This window comes from Fusarium coffeatum, assembly GCF_003316985.1.
Source record: "Fusarium coffeatum strain FIESC_28 chromosome Unknown BRIP53273_contig_292, whole genome shotgun sequence".
Classification (NCBI taxonomy): Eukaryota; Fungi; Ascomycota; class Sordariomycetes; order Hypocreales; family Nectriaceae; genus Fusarium; species Fusarium coffeatum.
This window is the reverse complement of record NW_022158083.1, coordinates 17,568-33,974: the sequence shown is the minus strand read 5'-3', so window position 1 is coordinate 33,974 and position 16,407 is coordinate 17,568. Positions and strand designations below refer to the sequence as shown.

Below are 16,407 nucleotides of genomic sequence, written 5' to 3'. Positions count from 1 at the left end.
GATCCGGGGTCTCCAGAAGTTTATTGAGGGCTCTAATCTCGACGTTTCATTTAATTTTAATTGTCATAATTCTTTACTCGTATTCCATCTCAGTTTATTTGTCCATTGCCGACTCTTAGACCCGTGCCGAAGCATCCGAAGCTGAGTCAGGTCATTGTCGATAAAATATCAGCAAGCTGCATGAAGAGAATCAATGACGCCAAATGCCAAGACTTGGCTTCCATTGACTTATCAATCATCCCACCACAACCCGAAATCGCTAACCGACGCTCAGACTATTCGCCGCGTCACTCTTGATCTCCAATCAAAGACGTCATGATGCGAACCAATAGCGACCACGAAATGAGAGTTATTGAGGGGTTGAACGATTATCCGCTCTCAGTAGCCGTACTCTGTACTGACATGGAGAACCTGGTCTTGGCGTGCTGGGATGCACCAACATTTCGCCGAGCTTGATGGCGAAGTCGGAGAGGGTTGCGATATCCACTAATGAGGGAACTGTTGAGGAGAATGAGGGGGCTATGCAATTGAAGCCGATATATCTAGACTAGACTCGCGATAGCATGTCACTGAGGCAAAAGACGAGGCTATGTGACGTCTATGCTCCAATCAAATCTGGTGTAGTGACTCGAACAAATACGAGGTCGAATGAGATTCATTGTATCTTACCTATCATAAGTAGACTTAGTTGCGAAGGTTTTCGGCATCAGACCTCCAAGACGCAGAGGCCAGATGATATCACCGCATGACCAAATATGAGTACGCGCAAAAAGACGTCGAGCGACACGCAAAGTCAAGACTGAGCATCGGATTGTAAGCAGGTGCATGGCACAAAGTCTGGAAACGCTAATCGAGATGATGAATACTTGGCAGGCTCCAGAAAACCAGATTAAAATTATAGTATGCACCAGGCATCCCCAGCCGGCACAAAGGGTATCGCCAAAATGTATACAAGAATATTATCCTCCCTTAAGCACCACCCTCCTCAACATCAAAGGGGAACAACCAACCGTTCTCCTCATTATGCTCATCCTCAAATGTCGTTCCGTGAAGAGTCTCATAACGCTCCATATCGAACTCATCGTCACCAGCATCCCCGTTAATGATCTTTCCAAGACGGTAGCCAATGTACCGACCTTCCGTCCAAGCACCGTGCAGGAAACCGAACATCTCAGCCGAGTTAGCTTCACCGGCGAACCACAGGCGCTCGACGTTGGCGCGCATGTTTTGATGCTTCTCTAGGGTCATGCCGACGGGCCAGTTGCTGTACGATCCGTATGCCCAGCTATAAATGTTAGTTTTGATTCAGAAATTCATATTGGTGGGTGACTTACGTCTCGGTGCTCCACCGAGGGTATGCAAAAGCCGTAGGGTTAGGAACAGTCTTGTTGGGAAACATAGTCTGCAGAACCTCAACCATCTGCTCCATAGTCTCCTCATCAGTCTGTCGCTCCACGCGCCAAGCCTGCTCGCCAGTAACCGTGCCAAACAAAATGTTGGAACCCTCAGCAAAACCCTTAGCGTTCAGCGACTGGAAAAGAGGGTAGCGACCGCGCTCGAGAGGATCGGCGTAGAGAAGAAATTGCGTCTCGTCGTCCCAGAAGGATTCGTTGAATTGCATGAAGATCTTGGTGTAGGTGCCCATGGCGAATTGATCGATGGCGCTTTGCTTCCAGTCTGGAAGAGCGGGCTTGAATTCAACGACATCGTGCTGCAGAACACCGACGGAGAAAGTGCAGATTGCGTAGTCGGCTTGGATGCAGTCGCCGTCCTTGGTGGTCACCTTTACACCGTCCTTGTTGTACTCAACACCCTCAACGGTAGTCTTGAGACGAAGGCGCTTGTCATTCTTCTTGAGAAACTCCTTGGCCTCTTCCTGGATGATAATAGAGTAACCACGCTGGTCCCAGACGAGGTTGCTCACATCGCTGTAGTACCCAAAGCTCGCGTTGCCTCCAGCAACACCGTAAATCAGACCGCTCTCATCAGGGGTCCACGCAGACTCGAAATCCCATCCCCACCAGTCAGCGGCCTGAGCGTGCATATCATCCTTCTCCGGGCGCCAGCCTGCCGTGCGGAGAGCGGCACGTGCGGACGTATCCTGGATGTTGTTGATCAACATGTGACCCGCCTCGGCCGCAGCCTTGGCGTACGCCTCATCGAACTCGTCGATCTTGTCACTCCAGTCCGTCTCACCCTCGTGGTCAAAGGTCTTGTATGCGTCGTAGTCTGAGAATGTCGACACAAGCTTGTGCTTCTTCGCCAGTAACCAAATAGGGTTTTCGTTTGTTTCTTCAGATCCAAGACCCTCGACCCAGTTGGCACCGAATTCGATGGTGTAAGGTTTTCCTTCTTTGTTCTTTCCGAAGGTTTGCTTCCATAGACGGCCGCCGATGTAGTCGTTGTGTTCAAGGATCATGAAATCCTTGATACCGGCAGCGGTGAGGTTTTGGGCCGCAGCGATACCAGCAGCACCAGCTCCGAGAATAGCGACCTTTGTCTTCGTGCAAGATCCTTTGTGAGATTCAGTAGGAGCGGCTGAAGCTCCAGCGGAAAGGACTGTAAGTACAGCCGAGAGCTGCGTGAATGAGGACCTCATCTTGGAAAGATTCTAGACGGACGAAAGAAGAATGTCAAGATCTAGATCTCAAGTGCCAAAGAGATTCTTAAGAGAAGAGATCAAAAGCAATCTGTCACTGCCTCGGGTGGCGCTTGACATTTTATATCCCCTTGCTAGCTCAACCCATGGCTGCTGTTATCACTCGTTGAGGCTGATCACTTGATAATCGCCTGTGATTAGGGGGGCGTTGAAACCGCATTCCTACGAATGAGATTACCCTAGCAATGGGCCGGGATACAGTCTTAGCTGAACCCGTCTCCGCAGCGATCAAAAGCTTATGCAGTAGGGCAACCAATGTTGACGAGACATGCAAAGGGAGCTTCCTGAATAGGTATTCATAATCCGCGGCAGAGGTTCTAGCCTTGTCAGCGCGACTCAGTGCTAAAGCCGGGGGAAGGGAGCGGAAAATCCCATGTATTGCCTAGACCGAGTAAAGTGTAAATTAAACATCAATCTAGCCTAGCGTCGTCGTCTAAAATCCCTCAGGACCCTTCAACTGCTTGCGATAAAAAGTCAATTGAGAGGATCGCATTGTCTAGATCTAGCCATTGCTGCTGTTGGTTGTTAACATCGTCTCAAATAAATATTATCTGACCAACGCATTAACAAGATTGTGGCTTATCGGACGGGCGAAATGGCCCGGCGCGACACACCTTAATCTTAACTGTGTCACGATTGGAATCCTTTAAGATTTCGCCAGCACATGGTCCAAGTGTCAAGGCCATCACTTCTTCATGTCTCTCAATTGGCGGCTGAAGGTCTAGCGTGCGGTGACATCGATAGCGCGCTTCAGACACCGGGAAACGAATACTCGGATCAGAACAATGCAAATCAATGGCCCGATATCGATAAGGCCGAGACTAAAGAATTCCAAAATAGCAGAATTGCCGTGGTGACTTGCGCGTGGTCGAGAAACATGGAAGCATTACCTGCTCAACGGGGAAGGTTCTTGGAGACAGCAAGCCTCTTTATGCACGTAATACGCGGCAACGGTAATTGACAGGTGCAGCCAACCGCTGAGACTTATCTCATTTGGGGGGGATAATGGAGACGAAGGATACCGAGGTTGTCTGTTTGAGAATATTGTTCTTTATTCTTACATGCTATTTTACACGATGATACGATCCAAGAGTACAGTAGAGACAGCGGCCTTGATGATGCGGCTTCATTCAGCATCAACCTCGCGCCGCCCACGTCAAATTTGTCGCGACCTAGAGACATCGTTTCTTCGGCTTTAGTTTCCTTTCTCGCCCTGGACCATCTTCATGAAGACCTGAGAATAATTAGTTTATGACAAACGGCAATTTCAGATGGTGAACAAACATCAGGGTTGATCTCAACACCGGCATTCTGCATCTCTGTCGTCAACTGCAATATCATCAGCATAATTCCCTCAACATATCTCCTTTGACACAATTCAATCAAGTACCTCAGTAGACGCATCCCGAAACTCCTTATCCATCATAAGCTTCATAAGATCCATCTTGCTAGGAGGCTTAGAAGTATCAAGACCTGCAATCAATCAGCCACAATACTGACACCAGACCAAAAAGACATACCCTTGCTCTTGATGACATCTCCCATCTTCTGCATGGCCGCGATGGCAGGGGGATGACGGCTCAGCTTCTCAAAGGTGTCGCGGATGAGAGGGTCATTCATCATTGCTTCAACCTCGCTCATGTTGGGGGGTTGGTCGGCTGACGCGAAGCGACGGGGTGTCGCGTGCATCGGGCGCGTGGCGATGCGCATGAGGGGCGTTACCATGGGGCGCGCGATGATTCTTCGGAGGGCGAACATGATGAGATGTGTTAATGGTGATGATGAGGGTGAGGATGAGAGTGAGATTGAAGACTCTGAGATGAGGCCAACAATTGGCAAATGACATCACGGATTGAGGCATAAAGTGTGGGGAGGTGCGCATTATCTTATCTTATCTGCCTTATCGTGCAGGTTAACCTAAACTCTCCAACATAGAATTGGTGGTCTCTTGAAGAAAAGCTCCCGCCTAAAAAGTGGAATTAATATGTTTTATCTTTATGCAGAAACTATAATCTGACGTTTGTCTATTCGAAACTTGACCCGAAGGTCATGTAGAGGTCGGTGTGAAAGATAGCCCAAGCACGTGAACCGAGCCGTGTGACAAATGATCGCTGCTGAACAATGTCGGCAGAGGGTTAATTGAAGAAAGTCCGTATTCACATTTGATGATCTGCGTTCTAATTCCTTGTAAAATACAAATCCCATTTCTGCTTGAGTACTTTCATTCCAATTGGGTTGAATATTCCTGCAATCCAATCTGGTCGCTGTGCCTTTTTCCTTTGCCTTTAGCTTTGCTGATTCCTCTATTCTTGACAAGTCGGCCCGGATGAATAACAGCGAAAAGAAGCATGACCAAGAGCATCGGCAAAGCATCAAACAAGTATATGAACACCTCGTGTGAAATGACGAAGCCGCCTTGCCCTTGTAGGTATTCGACCGCGCGGACAATACTTCGTACAATCATGATGCCAGTAACAGCCTCAATTGTCCTGAAATACCGTCTCCAACGAACAAAAGATCCATCCAAGAAAGGCCCCGTCTCTTGTGTTATTCGAATGTAAAGGTATACCGAGGTAAGGATGAAGATTGTCAGAGCAACTAGTTGTACTACCAGGCCTGCGATTAAGATGGTGCGGCCCTTGGCAATGGCGTCGGCATCACCTGAGGCAGGTATAATGGCACCGATAAATTGACTGGCAATACAGCCGATGTCGATAAGGACGTAGAGTTTCGTCAACCAACGGAGGCTTAAGAACGAGAGATGCTCAGACTCCAGCGCTGCTGCAACTCGTCGTAGGCTCATGTATATAGTCGCGGCGAGGAATGGCGTTCCGGCAAGAAGAAGGACGTTCTGAAGAATGAATGGACCTGCTTCGTCGGGCCGATCGCTTGCTTGGGCTCTGCCAAAGTATCCAAATATCTCACCTAGGAACAAGTGTTAGCGCATGTGAATGGTGAGAGATGTGGAGCATGCTTACAGATACCACCAAGAATAAAGGGGATAAAGAACCAGGCTCGATACATGATAAGAAGTATCAAATGAGCCAATGTGGTCATTCCAAAAAGAGCGACAAAGGAAATTGCTGCTGGCTTGTTGGGTAGGTACTCAAAGAAGACGATTTGAGTACCGTTCACCACAGGTCCATAAGGTCCGTCTCCACTCATCTTGATACGAAAATGCGAGATGGATGAAGGTAGCGAGAGAACAACGAACACTGAGAGAGAATGGAAGAAAAAGCTTGGAAATTGAAAAACAAGACCAAAAGAGTGATAGTATGAGAAAAAGAAGAGAAAAAGAAGATTCTGTCCGTTCAAGAGCAGCTTTTCTACCCGTAAAGAGAGGCTGTGGAGCTTGAATTTTCGCATTCTGAATGCGAATATTATGGCGCTAACGTTGATGGCTTCTTCCCTGGCCCACCAAGGTGACGCGGTCAGTCCGCCAGTGGGACATTGTATCGTATCCGAGCCTATGGAAGTAAGTCTGGTTGACCCTGAGATTGTCATGTTTCATGCAATTCTGATATATTGGCGACAGTTTTTGGGGCGATGACCACGAAACGAAGCATTCAGTTCTAGAGGTTTGAGCGTGTGGAACAATGGGGCTCGGATCTAATAATAAGATGGTTGAATGCTTGATTTTACGAAGGATGAGGAACATTGCGAAGGTTCAACTGGAGCTGCTTCATTCTTTATTATCCAATTTGTGCACCCAAAGACACCTGAGCCAACGCGACGATCCTTCTGTAGATGCGAGAAAGAAAAAAACGAATGGCAACAGCCAGCCAGTCAATACCTCTCCAGAAGCTGGTCCAATGCCCATCGCCTGTATTCAAATGACGAAAATGCAAAAAAAGGAACCACGATGTTTGCAATCGTTTTTATAGGAACAGCCCGATGCGGGGGTCGAACCCGCAACCTTGAGATCGCGTACTCGTAAGAGTCTCACGCTCTACCGATTGAGCTAACCGGGCGTGGCTCTGATTGGTTGAAAGACAGCGTCCAGATCTGGCTTGAAATTCTCCAGCCCCTTGGTAGGCATCCAGGGTAGAAAGACAGAGGACTAAACAGCTGTCAAAGCCATAGTTCTGAAGCTGACGAACTATCTTAATGGCGTTGAGACGTGTCAGAGAATTGCTTCAATTACATTGAAGCAACCACCTTCCTGTCCGAGTTGCTTACCGAACCGTCCAAAATGCTGTGAGCTGTCGCGCCGTCAAAAAGTTGATGGCATTGTCACACCAAACTTTCTTCTGATAAGGATGAACTATTCATTCCAATTGACAACTCTCAAGAAGACATCGAGAGCAAACAGAGAATTGACATATAACGAGACATACTGTCGCTGGTCATTTGCACCGCCTTTCTCACCAAAGACCTCCAGGTGGTCCACGATTGGAGAGTGCTTGGTTGAAGCTCCTCGAGTCCTCGACAAAGGAAAAGGAGCTCAACTGCACCTCGGTACTGCTAACCCGAAATGGACCAGCATCGGGGAATCGGAGCAGACCAGCATTTCCCCGAACGCGATGGGAGTGGCTGGCGCTCCTTGAGCGAACCCACCCTTAGCGTGAGACGATCCTTTGTCAATCTCCACAGGACAGGAGTCGCGACAACCAACACGAGCTGAGACGTGACATGGACTCCCTGGCATGATACTTATTCGGCATCTCAACAAATTGGTGCTGACATCGTATCTCAGACCGAGGTTTCCGCGTACTCGGATCGCGGACCAGTTGCTGTCTCCACAGCCAACAGCATGGACTTCATCGTCTTCCAGACTTGTGGAGGATAGTTTCCATGAATCCAATAATCGCCGCTTGAAGTCCTAGATATCAGCGAGTAGTTCCTCGCGAGCATATTATTTGGACTGATACATTTTATGTGGTAGTACACAGGATGGCCCGGTGACGATGTCCAGGTATTTTTGTATTGAGAACCGCGTCTGCCCATGATCGCTGGACTAAAATCGAGTGCTTCAGCGAGATCAGCCTTGACACTAGCAAAATGGATGGTGAACTGGTTCGCGTCTCCAAATAAAGGTGGTACACCAGAGAGTTCCAACGCCTCGCGCGTGAGACGAGCTTGAGCATGGATTGATGTTTCAGTGGTCTGGTCTCGAATGCTACCGCGAACTGCTGATGCGATTGACCCTAGGGTGCTGTTATCGCGCTGGTGGACTGTAGACGCTGGTAGGGTAGCCCAGCACGGGAAAACAGCGTTCTGTATATAAGCTCCCGGCTCAGGGAATAACGAAGGCGCGCGCCCTCGAAGATCATATGCATTGCCGATAGTCAATGGGCGATTCGAGCCTTTTGGGAAGAGGGCTGAAGCAACCACGATGGCTAGCCATGCGACGATAGCATCTGACTCGCTAACAAAAAGTTCAGATTGATTCTTACTGAGGGAGTCGAGAGCACTTTTGCGCAATTGTTTGGCATAGGCTCTTGGCAGGAAGATCGCCTTGCTTTCAATCGCGCGCCACCAGATCAAGTCGAAGATGTAGTAAAACGCGAACAAATACATCCTCCAGCCAGTGATCTGTTGTTCTTCCAGTGGATGCGACTGAGTAAAAGCAGGATCGCGTCCAGCAGTAGCCATAGCATCATCACCCGCGGACAACATCGGTGGAATTTCTGACATTCGTCCGGCCAGAGCAAGGCTCCAAGCATGGCCAATGTGACCCAGACTTATTCCATCGACAGCAATATGTGGCCAACAAATTGAGACCAGTGTCGCATCGGTGAAAGAGACAATATGGAGCGTCAACTGTGGATGATCGGACTTGAGATAATCTTCCAGACAGCGTGGTGTACCTAGTGGAACTCCTAGGGTAGTGAACTCGGGGTGTTGGTCCTGAATGGATGGCTCTTCTGCAGTTGGCTTGGGAAGTTTAGATGCAACAGGATGCTCATCGATGCTGATGTTGAAGGTGTCATGATGGAACCCAACAGCCGGTCGCTCCGAGTCAAAATCCCGAGGAATATGGATCTCGAGTTTTCCTTTGTTCTAGTAAGCGTCAGTGAACATATCAGAATTGTTTAATGGGTGTTCTGACATTCATTCGAACACGTCCACCGAGCTTCCTCCACCCAGGAAGAGCGATTACACGAGACAAAGAGTCCTTGAGCATCTCCGCATCAAGAACATCATTGAATCTGAGCGTTGAACATTGTACGTAGTTTCGCAATAGCGGAGTGTCATCAAAGTAGTAGACTGGTAGGATAGTGTCGGTCGGATTTGTGGGGTAGTTGAAAGACTGGCGTGTTTGGCCTAGAACGAAGCGCCTGATAGCCTGGAGTGCCATCTTGACTCAGTTAGATGACTGTTGCTATTTCATGAAAAGGGAAGGGTTATTGAAAAGGCGAAAGTGGAAACAAGTGAAGGTAATAGCAATGAACCTGTAAGCAAGTGCTTACCATGATGGGCGACATAGGCCAATAGCATCAATACTGCTACGCCATCTCACTGGAGACACTGACGTCCTTGTAAGCTCAGCGACCACGACCATCTGAGGGGCAAAAGAATCACCACTAAGCTGATGCCCATGAGTACCAAGCTACTGATGTCTGCGTACCAGGCAAGAGATTGACAAAACGTTGCTTACACTTTATCCTAACTATGCTTGCCATACGGCAAGAAACTTAATAATAACTTTAGACAATTATCCTTTGCTAGGCTGAAAGACAATAAATCTGTTGGATATTCGACGACCCGAAGGGCAGACAGGCCTGAGCTGGTACAAAGGACGTTTTAAGCCAGTCGCGTCTTCCATCTGTCTTCCTCTTTGTGTACGTAAAGAACAGCTTGACTTTCAGAATTGAACAGGACCTGGACACAATGAAAACAGTAGTTCAATCTATTGTTTCTTGTTGCTGAGCCTTGTTCACTCGAAAGCAGTGGCCCGTATGCTTGTTCCTTCCAGTGCCATGATCCTTTGTCTCTTTGTGTCCGTAAGCACTGGCAATTCCCAGAACACACAGTCATTGTTCAAGAACGCAACGTAATGGTCTCTGCAGTTCCAGAGAGTGAAGCATCCATCTTGGTCTATAAAATCATCGTGGGTTCCTCCTTCTCTGGCACTTCTATCAACAACCCAACAACCTCAACTCATAACAACCTGACTCTTTCTACTCCTGGTGAGTACACTATCCCATCAACTTACTAACTTCATACAACATAAACAACTTCATTCCTATCACCCTACAGCAATCAACATGGATAACAACAATAACAACATCTACAACGGCGAGCTCGTTGAGCAAGCCTTCGAGATCATCACCACCGTCGGCCGTGTCGATGGCGTTTACAACGACGAACAATGGGAAATCGTTATTAACGCCGGTGAGATGATTAGTGATCACATGGGTGGCGCCCACGGTTTGACTATGGTCGAATACCGTATCCTTGAGATGTTTGCCGTCGGTATCGAGCTCCCTAACCAGCTGCCTTGGCTCGAGCGACAGTCTGATGCTATCCGGCAACGAGCTGATCGTCCTTTGACTCCGGGTGAAGAACACTTCTTCCAACTTGTGGACGATATTGTTGCGACTTATGATGATATCATCCATGGCGAGGTAATGAGGGAGAGACAGAGCCGATCCGAACAAGCTAACGCTCCAGAACCCCCGATGGTAGATGCCAACCCCCCAGGCGAGACTATCGATGCTGTCGATCCAATGGCTGAGGCTATGGCTATACGCCTGCACGTAGCCGCTAACGCGCCTCCAGTCGTCCATACCTCGGCCCCGATGCCCATCCAGCTGCTAAACGCACCTCTCATCGCACCACCCACGCCCATCTTGATGCCTGATTGGATTGCCAACGCGGCTGTTACTAATGCCCAAATGCCTACTTCCTATCTGACCACTATCGCTGCAGATGGTACTGTTTTAGAACAGCGTGTCTTCCATCCTACCGTGGCCCCAAACAGCAGCCCCGAGAACCCTATCAACCAGTTTGATGGGATCAATATTGACCAGATTCCTCAGAGTGATGTGCTTGGTGCTATGAACCTTGACCCGGCCCCAATGGATTTGCAGCAGGCTGTTACCAACCAGCAAGCCCTCAACCAACAGGTCATGACCCAACAAGCAATGGACCTGGCGATGAACCAGGCTCTTATGAGCCAGCAGGCCATTAACCAGCAGGTTGCTAACCTCCAGGCAGTGCAGCGGGTTATTAATAATCAGCAGGCCATGCAGCAGGAAATGAATCTTGATGTCCAGTACCACCTCGCCAATGCCATGCTCGACAACGCAATGAACCCCAACGCCCAGTACCCCAACGGTGAGAACAATGGCAACGGCAATGGCAACGGCAATGGCATGTACTAAGCCACCTGCAGTGAAGACATAGGATTTCTAGCGATCGGTAAGTACGAGTCGCTGATGTGGTGATTACACAAAGGCAGGACAAGAAAGTTGCTATTCAACTTCAGGGATGAGGGAGAAGTAATTTAGCGACGAGCTGGACTCGACGCTCCTATAGATTTGGAGGATGTTTGTTTAGACACTCAATTGACTTCATTATAAAGAACCATTTCTCTCTTATCGCGTGAAGTACTAGATTAAATTAACACCGATACTTGGCCATTCTTGCATGTTGAAAACATGAAATAACATCAAATTTCGCAAGATAGATTGTGCGCGAAGCTTCTAAGAACCCCAAACACCTATATGGGTTACCCTCTCGGCTTCCAAACCATAGAGAGACAATATTCTGACCAAGCACGGCTCGGATTTGTTATCGGAAAGGGAGCGATGGTCATAGAAGTCCAAAACAGACCTGTCCGTGTTTACTCCCACAGCTCATTTCGGCTCGCCAAGTATTACAAGTTCTGAAACCAGACGAGAGTGGAAGCTCTATGGTATAAAGTCGCAGCCTCTTAGTCGACCATGTGTAGTTTACGCATGTAGTTAGCGGGATTGATGTCGCCTCTGCTCTGGAATCTGAATGCATCCGCCAAGACACCGTTACCAAAAGCGTCACATCAAGTCGCAACTAAACTCATTTAACGCAACGAATGACAGAACAATTGTTTTTATCATTTCAATGTTTGAGAGGCCAGCATGTTGCCGTGGAGAATTTCTGGAATATGTATAAAGAAAGGTACTCTTGACATTCCTTGTCGATCTCAGACATCCATTCGCCACTACACTACTCAATTGTTTCTCTCACTGTCTCACACCATGAAGTCCGCCACTATCCTGTCGACTGCAGTTTTTGCAACCACCGTTGTGGCTCGATTATACAAACGCGATGAGTGTTCAGAAGTTTGCACCAACGCGTACAATGCATGCACACAAGAACCAGACGCCAGCCAGGCTTTTTGCGCAACTGAATATGCGAATTGTCTAGGCTTCAATCCTTTTCTGGGGCAAGAGTCTGTCCCTGAACCAACTGCATGTTCCGCAGGCGCCACGGGTGCCACAGGCGCACCGGCGATAAGCTCATCGTCTTCAAGCACATCAGCCTCAAGTGTATCAGCTTCCAGTGTCATAGTTTCAGTCCCATCAGCCACTGTTATCGCGACCACGAGTAGCACACTCGTCGTAACACCCACCTTTACAGTCCCAACCGGTAGCGGTGACGATGATGAAGAAACCCAGGCGACCGATACAGGCAGTCCCAGCACAACTGAAAGGTCATACAGTATTCCTTACACATACGACTGCGTATCTGCGTGCAACAGCGACTACAACACCTGTCGCACGGCCCCTAATGCAAACAGGGCTACTTGTGCATCCGAGTACGCCGAGTGCCTTGGCTACAACCCTTTCAACAGCGAGGGTTCGCTCGTTACGCCTACCGAATGTTCTGTCGCAGCTTCTGACATTGTCGTTCCTACTATGTCTGGCGCGAGTTCAGCGCGGTCGATGGCATCAGTATCGCCACCACCTATGCAGGACACGACTTTGGGGATAGCCACTACCTTCCTGCAACCTATAGCTACTTGCGGTCCTGGCGAGTGCACTTATCCTACCGCGACGAATGAAGAAGCTCCGCCGATGGGGAGTGAGACACCTGTTGTTATTGTTGACAGTGCTGGAAGTCTTCAACCTCTGATGGTTCTGGTTGCAGTGGCGGCTGTGGTTGCACTATGATTCCTTTGTTATGGCTAAGACCTATTTAATTTGAATCCATATTGATCTATTTATCCAATCGTTTTACAGCTAAGAACCATATATGTGTTGCAAGGGAAAAAATACACTCTGCCCAGCCAGTCGTCCATTTCTAATACGGATCAAAATCATGGCCTTGCTTCTCATACCATCTTCGAATTGCTCCCCACTTAGGATTTTGTATAGCCTCCCTCATGTCTTGGACTTGTCCAGCCGATGGTTTCTTGATGCCTTTAACTGGACGCCCAGTGATAGCCCATCTTACATTCCCGCAATTCTCTGGCGTCCAAGCATGTTTCTTCTTGAAGCAAGGACATAGAAAAAGCCCCGAAGCATCCCTGCGCCAGCGCACATCATCATGAGTTAATGTGTTGAAACCCACTCGAGCCATAACAGGATCAAGGTACATTATCCCATTATCCAAAAGACACACAGCAGTGTCTTTCCAGTCGGTGCTGTCACTATATATCGAAGACCCATGCGACAGCAACACCCAGTATTCCAGGAGCCTCACCTCCCTGATAGTCTCTTCGTCGTCACCGTATGATGTAACAAAACGAGCCATACAGTCAAGGACCTTTCTCATAACGTTGGCCCATTTAAGACAGAATTGATTATAGCTGAGGCCGTCGCGCCCAACTTCATCATACAATTCGTGGTATTCTTTCATGATGTTCATCTTTGTTTCTTTTTCTGGCACGATCATTACCTCCTGCAGTACCTTCAGGAGCTGGCGCAGAGTCTGCTTTAGCTTTTTCTTGGTACGTCTGCCCTCGGAGTCATAGTCATACTTGGTGGCCTTATGCATCGCGTCTTTGTAGATGTCAAGAGAGACTGTTGTCATGATAAGGTTTCGTATGGCATGTTCCTTCTGGGATCTCTCCCGGCAGAGCTCTATCTCGATTTCGGCCTCTTTACACAGTGAGCTATGCAGCATGATGATAGCATCCTCCGAAGGAGCAGTACGCTCTTCATCGCGGGCTTCTTTGAGAATTCGGGTTCTCAAAGCGTTATAGCTTTCGACCTTGGGGGGCACTGCTTTATAATTGTCCTGATCCTTTTCTATGGGATCCATAGTGTGCCAAATCTCAAGGCCTTGGGCGATGCTGCACACGGCAGCGAACCAGTCTAGCCATTGGTCCGGAGACTCCAGTTTTTGGATCTTGGGTAGCTCTATGGTAAATCTTATAGTATTCGGTAGCTTCATTGTTGGTTCTCGGGATGGTTTCATCGTAAGCTTTATGAAGATTTAATGCTGAGTTGTTAAATAGGTTATTTTGCGAGTCTAGAAAATAGCTCATCCTGTTTGCATAGGTCAAATTTGGAATTTTTGGTGATTGGCGAGGCTAGAGAATTTCTCGCTAAAGTTCAGGACGGGAGCCAATCGTTACAGGATCACGTCCTGACCTGCAGCGCAACTTCGATAAACTGTCTGTATTCATTACATTAAATTTGTTTATAAATCTATAGTCTATTATCTTGTGTAAAAGGTTTGTGCAGGTGTACACGGTAAACTTCAATGACCATTCTTGGAACTCTCCTAGAGAGAAGATGTGATACTCTGAAACCATCCTCAGAATCTGCATCATACTAGCCCTCGAACTGCTGGTTTCCACGATCTTGGCTTTTGAGGTCAATCTCATCGATAAACATGCAAGTCAACAATCCAACAACACCAAATCCAGTCATGGTATAGAAGATTGTCTGGAAAGAGGTGAGATATACACCCAGAACTTCATTAAGTGTATCCCGTGAAACATCCAGCGAAGGAAGCTCTTTGATGAAGGAAACAGCCCTCGAAGCATCAGCGAGAGGTGCTAGAGTACCATCAACTTGCACCGAGTTTGACACGATGGTCTTTGCAAAGACGGTGTTGAAGATGGCAGATGCAATGGTCAACCCGATCAAGCCTCCGAACATGCGAATAGTGAAGAATTGGCCGATAGCGACGCCCGTGTCTTCGACTTTCTTAACGCTGGCTTGCATGGGAAGGAGTTGAAGACGGAGTAAAGCAACGCCCGTTCCCCAGATAACTGGGAGTCCGAAGAGCATGGATGACGGAGATCCCACTTGGAAGAGAGCCAGGATACCAGTTCCTAAGATCAACAAAGCCCATGAAAGTCGCAGGAGCCAAGTGTATCCGCCAAACAAGGGTACCATCATCATGGAGAACACTGCGATAACAACGCTGGTAATGGATGTGGGTAGGAGGAAGACAGCAGATTTGATGGCTGTCTCTAGGTAAACTGCTTGGTAGATCAATGGCAGGTACTGCAGCAACGAGACCAGGATTGCACCATGAATGAATCCTCCGATCAATGTCATGTTTGCAGTCTTGGAGTGGAAGAGACGATGAGGCATGATTGGCATCGCGGGCTTGGACTCGTACCAGACGAACACGGCGAGCACCAAGACACCTAAGAGCATGGGGACCAGAGTCTGCCATGAACTCCATGGAAACAGAGATCCTGCCCAACTGAGAGGCAACACCACTATCGTGATGCCAGAAACCACTAAGCACATGCCGATCCAGTCGAGGCGCTCGATGTTACTAGCATCGACTTTGATGGTTCTCAGCTTCAGGAAGAAGAACACCAAAGGTGCACCGAATCCAAGAATTGGAAGATTCACCCACCCGATCCATCGCCAAGTGGCATAAGTAGAGAACAGCGCACCGACCGATGGTCCCAAAATATTGCCAACTGCATTCGGAATACCCATCAAGCCAAGGTACGTCGCACGCTCCTCAAGGGTCGTCATATCAGTGAGAATGACCTGGACAAGGACATCAATACCACCACCGCCAAAGCCCTGGAGAACTCGGCCGACGATGATAGTCTTCATGTTCTGCGCGACAGCAAACACAATTGACCCGACAAAGAACAAGCCAATGCAGGCATACAGTGGCGGTTTGCGACCGAATGCATCGGAGATACTCGCCCATACTGGCTGCATTACTAGGCCGCAGAGTGTGTAGGACAAATTCGCCCAGAATGACTCCAGACTTGAGCCATTGAGCTCATTGGCTATAGACTGAGCGAGGAGGTCAATGGATGGTGGTCAGATGAATTGGAGGATTGCTTACTGGGAGGGCGATGCCTAGTGCTGTCGCATCAATTTGGAATACGAAGAGGATGGCTGCGAGGCCTATGAATGAGAGCTTAAATGCCAGCGATTTCTTCTGCTTGGGCTGACTGTTCTCATCAATTGGCGGTACCTCCGGATCTTTCACTTGAGACATAGGATCGTTCGCATTCTCATCAGTCTTTGGCTGTTGACTCGCCGCCAGTACAGGCATTTCAATTTCATTAGGTCCAGACATTCTCTAGGTCATTGCGCTGCGCCATGGATAATCGCAGGTTGAGTTCAATTATGTTTTAATTGTGAAGTGAGTTTTGTTCAAATTGCAGAGTTTCATTACAGCGAGGCCTCCCTGAAAATTAGCTCTAACAGGCTTAGTTGGTGGATTGTGGACACAGAACAGAAGGATCGTTATCCCAGTACAACGAGTGCCGTTACCCCGACTTTTGTGCAGAGAGCAATTGATCCAAGACCCGCGATGCGTGATGTGACAGTGAATTAAGAGGAGATTAGGTAAATTGGGCAGCATTCCATAGCGGAATAATAGGT

General features: G+C 48.3%; 8 protein-coding genes across 8 annotated transcripts; 2 read left to right on the top strand and 6 right to left on the bottom strand.

Annotated features, from left to right (window-relative positions):
• Nucleotides 1-969: 969 nt before the first annotated feature.
• Nucleotides 970-2,599, bottom strand: FIESC28_10243 (uncharacterized protein; the record flags this gene model as incomplete). The annotated part of the gene is made up of 2 exons (XM_031164377.1): nt 970-1,285; nt 1,335-2,599. The coding sequence occupies 2 exons, from the start codon at nt 2,597-2,599 to the stop codon at nt 970-972; spliced, it is 1,581 nt and encodes a 526-aa protein (XP_031011551.1).
• A 1,255-nt stretch (nt 2,600-3,854) lies between these two features.
• FIESC28_10242 (uncharacterized protein) lies at nt 3,855-4,417 on the bottom strand (the record flags this gene model as incomplete). Its single annotated transcript, XM_031164376.1, has 4 exons — nt 3,855-3,893; nt 3,944-3,988; nt 4,050-4,132; nt 4,180-4,417. The coding sequence occupies 4 exons, from the start codon at nt 4,415-4,417 to the stop codon at nt 3,855-3,857; spliced, it is 405 nt and encodes a 134-aa protein (XP_031011550.1).
• A 463-nt stretch (nt 4,418-4,880) lies between these two features.
• FIESC28_10241 (uncharacterized protein) lies at nt 4,881-5,824 on the bottom strand (the record flags this gene model as incomplete). Its single annotated transcript, XM_031164375.1, has 2 exons — nt 4,881-5,584; nt 5,638-5,824. 2 exons carry the CDS (start codon nt 5,822-5,824, stop codon nt 4,881-4,883), a joined length of 891 nt encoding a protein of 296 aa, XP_031011549.1.
• A 1,527-nt stretch (nt 5,825-7,351) lies between these two features.
• Nucleotides 7,352-8,960, bottom strand: FIESC28_10240 (uncharacterized protein; the record flags this gene model as incomplete). The annotated part of the gene is made up of 2 exons (XM_031164374.1): nt 7,352-8,662; nt 8,712-8,960. 2 exons carry the CDS (start codon nt 8,958-8,960, stop codon nt 7,352-7,354), a joined length of 1,560 nt encoding a protein of 519 aa, XP_031011548.1.
• A 910-nt stretch (nt 8,961-9,870) lies between these two features.
• FIESC28_10239 (uncharacterized protein) lies at nt 9,871-10,989 on the top strand (the record flags this gene model as incomplete). Its single annotated transcript, XM_031164373.1, has 1 exon — nt 9,871-10,989. One exon carries the CDS (start codon nt 9,871-9,873, stop codon nt 10,987-10,989), a length of 1,119 nt encoding a protein of 372 aa, XP_031011547.1.
• An 855-nt stretch (nt 10,990-11,844) lies between these two features.
• On the top strand, nt 11,845-12,759 carry FIESC28_10238 (uncharacterized protein; the record flags this gene model as incomplete). Its single annotated transcript, XM_031164372.1, has 1 exon — nt 11,845-12,759. The coding sequence occupies one exon, from the start codon at nt 11,845-11,847 to the stop codon at nt 12,757-12,759; it is 915 nt and encodes a 304-aa protein (XP_031011546.1).
• Nucleotides 12,760-12,889: 130 nt separating this feature from the next.
• FIESC28_10237 (uncharacterized protein) lies at nt 12,890-13,984 on the bottom strand (the record flags this gene model as incomplete). The annotated part of the gene is made up of 1 exon (XM_031164371.1): nt 12,890-13,984. The coding sequence occupies one exon, from the start codon at nt 13,982-13,984 to the stop codon at nt 12,890-12,892; it is 1,095 nt and encodes a 364-aa protein (XP_031011545.1).
• Nucleotides 13,985-14,367: 383 nt separating this feature from the next.
• Nucleotides 14,368-16,075, bottom strand: FIESC28_10236 (uncharacterized protein; the record flags this gene model as incomplete). Its single annotated transcript, XM_031164370.1, has 2 exons — nt 14,368-15,810; nt 15,863-16,075. 2 exons carry the CDS (start codon nt 16,073-16,075, stop codon nt 14,368-14,370), a joined length of 1,656 nt encoding a protein of 551 aa, XP_031011544.1.
• Nucleotides 16,076-16,407: the final 332 nt, after the last annotated feature.